At 38.3% G+C, this 7565-nt stretch overlaps 1 protein-coding gene across 1 annotated transcript in view; it reads right to left on the bottom strand.

Moving 5' to 3' along the window:
- Positions 1-484: 484 nt before the first annotated feature.
- The window catches only part of LOC133422466 (dedicator of cytokinesis protein 7-like), a 31169-nt gene continuing 24088 nt past the window's right edge, over positions 485-7565 (bottom strand). The window contains 18 exon segments of the mRNA XM_061712474.1: positions 485-1800; positions 2340-2513; positions 2608-2714; positions 2846-2989; positions 3068-3304; positions 3397-3486; positions 3575-3700; positions 4241-4255; positions 4372-4503; positions 4625-4768; positions 4858-5050; positions 5129-5229; positions 5330-5488; positions 6090-6242; positions 6552-6686; positions 6795-6891; positions 7067-7208; positions 7211-7364. Coding sequence (XP_061568458.1) covers positions 1758-1800; positions 2340-2513; positions 2608-2714; positions 2846-2989; positions 3068-3304; positions 3397-3486; positions 3575-3700; positions 4241-4255; positions 4372-4503; positions 4625-4768; positions 4858-5050; positions 5129-5229; positions 5330-5488; positions 6090-6242; positions 6552-6686; positions 6795-6891; positions 7067-7208; positions 7211-7364 — 2346 coding nt within the window. The 3' untranslated portion in view covers positions 485-1757.

Genomic DNA, 7565 nt, shown 5'->3' with positions numbered 1-7565 from the left:
GAATTTAGCTCGAATGCAAGAGCACACACAACAATTTGTGACTGTATATGGGATTTGTCACATATAGAAGAAGTATAATGCAAAGTTATAAAATCCTACTTTTGGAAATAACCTGAAAAATATCCAGATATATTGAGGTTCAAACTTAATAGTCACAAATGTAACACTTCTAACCTCGTGTAATGCATGTTCTGAATTATAACATATTTGTTTCGTTATGATTTTGTTGAGTCTATACATTTCCAAAGAAAGTTTTTGACAGCAATACATGTAGCTGAATTAAAGACAATAAACTCACCTAGGACAATATGCCATTTATATAGTTACTATAACAATGACTACTACTACTACTACTACTACTACAAAAAGAGATCAAACCACAATGGTTTCAATAATAATCAAACTTACAACATTGATAACGATGAAACTGTGAATTAAGCCTCTTCATGTGTTGTACATCACCACAAAGAAAAGCTAGGCAGGGTTTTAGGAAAAGATATTTAATCAAAGGCAGTGTAAATAAATACAAATCTAATTGGTAAAAAAAAAAAAACAGTTTCCAGCCTTGTAGAATAACAAAAGCACAGATAACTTAGTGGCTACAGTGTTAATGTGCCATAATTTGTTTACAATAGTGCAGTTTGAGAGATACAGTAGTAGAAAATGGTTGCACAAAATGCTAAACTTTGATAAACAGGGAACCAAAACATTTTGAGTGGTATTTAACAGCAGTTCACAAACAGAAGAGGACTTGCCTACACAGGCAGAGCATAACATGTTGATAGTAGATGCTGCAGTTTAAACATATTTGTGTGGGATATGGAATAGCCTGGCAGAAGGCAGTGCTTCTGTGATAAACATTTGTTGTGACTGCAGTGCATTACAGAGAATTTCACAGTTTAAAAAAAATAATAAACACACCATTCTGGCTTATTCCTCTTTTATGGGCTCTCTATTCGGAATTCTTATAAACAAGAAATAACAAAAGTTATAAAAACAAGAAATGTGCTGATAAATGTTGGAGGATGAAGGAATGTCAGTTATTTGATCTGCTGAAAATAAAACAATTCTCCAGGACTATTTTATAACCATTTCTGGCAGTGACTACTACCAGGGGTCGTCCAGAGAAAGATTCTTATAAATAAAAAAAGCCATAACATAAAACAGACCTCCTGGAGTTTTTTCAAAAGAGCAGGAACACATAAACAGAAGACGAAAAGTAAAGCGAAAAGAAAACTGATGCACCTCAAATAAATTGGTTCTAAAACATTTGGTTGCTCTAGTCTGGTCAAATCTGAAGTTAAAGCCAGATCAAGATCAGAGAGATTACTTTGGTCTGTCAGATTAGTTTTGGAAAGCTTTCCTTTAAACACTGGCATCTTAGTAGCTTCACTCCGAATGGTAATGTTTACAGAGCAGATAACCTTCCAGTATAAACAGCTGAGATTTTTTCCAGCCGAAGTGTGAGGGTTGCGGTGATGCAGGAGATGCTCAGCAGAGAAAGAAGTGACAACTAGCTGTGTATATGTGTGGTGGGGGAAGTCGGGATGGGCAAATGGGGGATTAAGCCAGGACTGGATGGCCATGCAGGCAGTGGGGGTAAATGAGGAGCCAGAAGAAGAGGATGGATGGGAAGGATGGCGTGTGTATTGTAACAGTTGGTCTGGGGTGTAGTGGGGGAGGGGGAACAGATGGAATGAGATGAAGCTAATTTCTAGAGGCTGTTGCTCTGCGTAGTTTTTCAGTGTTTTTGCACCTCAACAGTCGACTCTTCGGAGACTAGATCTACTGAAGGAGTTCCTAGAAGAGAGAGAGATGAGTATTATTGGATTTTTTTAAATAAGTGAATATATTTAATTTTGTGACATTATTTATTTTTCTTAGTTTTAAATCATTCGACGTATAACCGGGTGGCATGGCTTAAAAATGAGAAATGAGAAAAGAGAAATGAGATATGAGGTAAGATTTTACTACAAAGTTGATTTAATACGGATTTAATATTTTCAATATATTTAGAATTTTTCTGGAGCAAAAACTACTTCTATATTTAAATTGTGATTTTTCTGGCAGGTGTTGTCTGTAGTTCTGTTTCTGATTGTAAACCAGCAGCATGTGCACTTTAGAGTCCCTACCCTAAACCATAATCTAAAATCTTAATAGACTGAAAAGTTAACAAAACGTGGTTTGCATGTCATATTGCTTGTGAGAGTTTGAGTCTTTAGCTGGATGTGTGATAAAGTTTGGTTTTAGGCTACATTTCTGTAGCTGTTTAAGAAGCAGCATGACCTCATTTTGCATGTCTCCCTGCGTAGGCGTGTGTTTTTACTGTCTCAAATTACCGCTGTGTTTGCGTAGCTTGAGCTGGCAGGGGTCTGTACAGCTGGGGGATCTTGCGGTTGATGAGAGGACCCAGAGATTCTTTGAGTTTATTGTAGTTCCTCTCCAGCTCTCTGTGATACTCCTTCTGGTCTGGTCCGATCAGGGCTTTATTCTTCCTCAGGGCATCCTCACACCTGCACAAAATATAGCAGCATGATGCAAACATCTGGGATTTGTTTTTACTGGTTACACAGCGGTCTGTGTCTGAGGTGTGGAGTGTGTCATCACCTCTTAGTGAAGTCTTTAAAGCAAAGACGTAGTTTGTTATGATGGCGGAAAAGCTTTGGGTCGTCAGGTATGTCGGAGAGAAAGACCTGCGCCACCTCAAGGGGGCCCTGTTTGAGAAAAAAACACATACCGGTACTTATATACTGAGGAATGTCTATTCCTGGGGAAAAAAAACACTGACTCACACTTGAAGTAAAATCTTTAAGGGATTAAATCTCAAACATTTAAAAACTGGCACCTGGTTAACAGTTGTGCCAACACAGCCCTGTAACACCATTTGCAGCATCTTAGGGTCAGCAGGGTCTTGGGTGGTGGCAAAGGCAAGCTCCTGAGTTTTCTTTTGCATGTCTTCAATTGCCACCTCCATGGGGACAAGAATAATCTGGAATACAAAAGAAAACAACATGATGACATGAGATGCATTTATGCAGCATGTGCTCACCACAAGGCCCAAACTCACCTCCTCCTTGTGGATAACGTTGATGCGCGTCTTTATATAGGGGAAAGCATGGGATGTTGTCAAGATGGTTTTGCGTTTGTACTGTTCATGCAGGTCTCCGTGGGCACGGCCGTCCAGAGTGAAGGGAGTGCAGTACATGAACGTACGCAGATTGTAGTTCTTGTCAAAGTAGGTGATTCTTTCCTTTAGCTCATAGGTGTCAAAGTAAGGTTCAACATAGGTGATCTGGAGGTAGGCCTGTAAAAGGGATCTGTACAGTTAGAATTTTTGCATAATGTATGTTTGTTTTTTTTAATTCTAACAGAAGTGACAATAACACATATCATTACCTTATTGGCATCCAGTTTGCTTTTGTCCACAGGGTTGGAGTCCTTGATTATTTCAACAGCATCATCGCCAAACCTCACTGAGTAGAACTCCTGCACAACAAAGAGATTCATCTCTACACAAAGGTTTCTTATAAATCAGTACTGACACCTTTATTAGCTTCATGATATACCAACATACCTCAAGCCTGTGGGAGATTTCAGCTAATTTAGTGATTGAAGGCTCCTTGTAGACAAACTCTTGGTCATCCAAGTCTCCAAACTGGCTGCCATAGAAACCCACCCGGAAGTAGGTCCCAAACATTCTCTAAACACTATAGAGGGTATGAAAAGAAATACATTTATCATTAAAATCATCTGGGAGAATCCATTAGTTTTTCACAACAGAAAAAGAGCTGTTGTAGAAAAGAAAAATTATGCAGGCAAGCAAAAACCTTTTTTTTTTTTTTTTTAATAATAGCAGTGAAGTATAAAGGATTTTTTGGGGTTTATTATTATTATTATTATTATTATTATTATTATTATTATTATTATTATTATTATTATTATTATTATTATTATTATTATTATTATTATAATAATAATAATGCACTCACTCACTCGAGTGAGTGAGTGAGATTATTATTATTAATAATAATGATATTAATAATATAATAATAATAATAATAATAATAATGCAACTACTCTACATCACATTGTGAAAGCAAGTTTTTCCATCACTCACCGGAAATGCCATTCACACAGCAGTGGAGGAAAAAAAGGAAAAACAATGGGGAAGAAACAAAACAAACATTATTGCATTTTTTTTAATGTCGGATATACTTAATATGTCAAATGAACTCATTACCTCCCATCCTGAACTCTGGAAAGAATGAGAATTAAGAAGACAGATATTAGATGAGAAACCCGATAATGTCCAATTTCACACCAATAACCTAGTCGTTCACTAGTGATTTTAAGTTCAAGCTGCCAACTTACTTGATTGTAGACTTTATTGAAGGCATCCTGTAGTTTCCCATGGACAGTAGCTAGCTTTTTGAAGTCTCTGTTGGCTTCATGGACGGGTAACAGAATCTTGTACACTTCATTTATTGCCTCATACATACCAGCCTGCAGTCAGAAGATAACAAAGGATAGTTTGTACGCACACTAATGTATCTCAGGATTGTGTTTCAGTCATGTAAATGCTGTGGCTTTGTACTGTGCTAGAACGTGGGCCTGTTAGTTGTACCATGTTAAAGGAGGCAGCTGCTTGCTCCAAGAGGCCCACCAGACCAGACTCGCTGAAATACTTCCCAGCACAAATGCCTTCTTCCTCTGGAGACAAGATGTCATCTGATACTGCTGACTCCTCTAATATGTTGGATGAAATATTCTGTGAGAAGAATGGAGAAGTCAAAGATATTAAAATTGTCTTTTCCTTTGTGCCCATGTATTATTTGGATGTAGAATGTCTAAACTAACCTGAAATGTCACGCAACCTATTGGCAGGTAGCGGCAGTCTTCCAGCATGTTGAGGTATTCTGCCACCAGGGCCGCACTGTGGACCAGACAGTGGGCAGCTTCAGCGTGGTTCCCTCTCTCAGAGTGTTTCCCGGCCATGTTCTGCAACCATGTCAGGCGCAGGTCTGGTGAGTTCTGGTATCCCTTGGCAATCCTTGGTGGGGAGAAGAAATTCCAAATTATGTCAGCAACTATTTTTGTTTGCAAGTCTTGTTCATGGACCGGTACCTACCGGTACATTAGGTCAATGAGCATTTCAGGGTCCTGCTGATGCTCTTTCATCTTCACTGTGTCAGTAAGAATCATGTGCAGATTGAACACCAGATCCTGGACCTAGAGTTGTGAAAGCACATGCACCACATTAGTTAAGTCTGTTTCGTTTGAGCAGCTTCAAAGCTGGATGCTGTGAAAACATCGTTAGCTGTTAAGATACCTGCTCTGGGAAAGGGCTGTCTCGCAGCTCCAAGTCCTCTTCAGCATATGTCAAGATTGTCTTGAGTGAATGACGAAGATGCTCTTCATTAAAGTTCTGTGATGTTCCCACCAATGAGGACAGTGACATGGTAACCTGCATCTTCACTCGGGCAAAGTTCTGACACGACATGGAAAAAAAAAACATATTGTGTTGCTCTTGCTAAGAAGTTGGTCAAAATAGTCAAATCAAGAGGAATGGGTTAAAGATGGATGCAGGAAAAGTAGAGGATGAACCTTAAACTGCTGATAAACAAGCCAGTACTGTGCTGAAGCCTGGATTCCTTCATAATCTGCCCACTTCTATAATGCAGTTGATTAAATGTATTAAATTACTTCTAAATACATTCAGTGGCATGATTATTTTATGGAATCATGTGTAATGGGTTTCATATGTCTCTACCCTGACAAAAGGTTTTAATTTAAAACATTTGACATGTTAATGTCAGGTAAACAAATATGTTTACATTTTAAAGTAGTAGAAGTGAAGTGAGAAATTATTTTAGAGTCTAATCTTACAAAAGACAATCACAGCAGGGATATTACATGGCATCTAAATAAACCCAGGGGCTATGTCACCTTCTTTCTTTTAAATGCGTGCCATTAAAAGAAAAAGAAAGAAAGAAAGAAAGCCTAAGCTCTAAAGCTAAGATGTGGTCACAGTAGTAAAGAAGAACCAACAAGTGAAAATGCAGACAACGCAAAACAATGTTTAAACCTACATTTCCAATCTCAAAGTTCTGCCTCATGAGCAGGTAAAGAGAAGCCGAGGCATGACTTCTGACGGATCCAACACTACTGCTGCAGTGTCGCAGGAGACGCAGGCACAGGTCTGCACAAAGTTCAGTGTCCTCTTCAAACAGCATCTCCGGGAACTGCACATTAAAAAAATACAATTCAATTCATACAGTGTATTTTTTACTCGGACATTAAAAGTGATGAACTTAAGTTAGTTTTTATTTTCTCTTCTTCTTACTTTGTTTTGATGGCATATTAAAATAAGTCAGAAATAAGACTAGTTATACAAAAAATGCTTATGTTTTAGTTTCCACCTTGCATAAAGGCCAATTGGAAAAGCGTTGAATTACAAGTGAAAAACTGAATTAAATTGCAGTTGGTCTAATAAGGATGATGAACTAACAGTACATTTGATGCACTTGGTATGCCAATGGAACTGGCCTTACCTTGAAAACGAGGGCTCTTTGTGTAGTGAAACAATGCTGCAGAAAGAGGGCGCTCTGGTTGCCCGCCATGCTGTGGAGAAGAACTCTCAGCACTCCACCGAGCACACTTTCTTTCAATTCAGATGCAACCACAGTCTGAAAAAGACGGACACAAAAAAAGCTTCAGGAAAAAAAAGACTACATGAAAAAGCTAGTGCAGCATATTAAAAGAGGATTGGAGTAATGTGTTGATCAAATTATAACCTTCACTATAATTTCCAATGTGTCCAGTACTATCAGAGAGGCCTCTGTAGCTAGGTTTCCATCCACCACAGACTCCTGCTCCACCTCAGCCTTAGTCCTAGAAAGGAATATTTTACACTAATTATATATAAATGCACATGAAAGTCTCATAAATATTAATGTGTGATTTTATTTTAGCCAGGCAGTATATCATTATTATTCTGTATTCCTATGTTTAACATTTATACATTTAGTATTAATGTTATTACTTGCAATTACTGCAAAGAACATACTTGTCAACTCTATCTGTATTTTGTCTCCAGTGAGTGACGTTCTTTCTCCACCTAACATTCTCCTGGCTGCCGTAAGGACTTCTTTCTGTTAGAGTAAACAAAGTTCAGTGAGCAAGTTGTATATAAACTGGAACAGAAAAACAAAGATTATTGCCTTTTCATGTCACTTGCCTCTGCAGCGACGGACCATTTCCTGACGGGCTCCAATAGTGCCCAGAATGGCTTCTTCCAGTCGGGCCTTCATATCCTGAGACTTTTTAAATGTCAGGCTGTTTATCCTCTCCAGAGTCTTCTTTCCCTACAAATACCATCAACAATAATAGGATGTATAAAACAAAATGTCAATTAAGTAAAAGAGTGTATGGTGTACAGCAGGGGTATTCAACTAGATTCGGCCGGGGGCCACATCTGCAAAAGGACTGTATGGAGAGGGCCGCACAATTTGAAAATGTAGGGGTTTTCAAAATGTATTTTGCACTCAAAGACGAAGACCTATGTA

The sequence above is a fragment of the Cololabis saira genome, chromosome 21 (assembly GCF_033807715.1).
Source record: "Cololabis saira isolate AMF1-May2022 chromosome 21, fColSai1.1, whole genome shotgun sequence".
Taxonomy (NCBI): domain Eukaryota; kingdom Metazoa; phylum Chordata; class Actinopteri; order Beloniformes; family Belonidae; genus Cololabis; species Cololabis saira.
The sequence above is the reverse complement of the archived record's forward strand: the minus strand, read 5'-3'. Positions and strand labels throughout refer to the sequence as shown.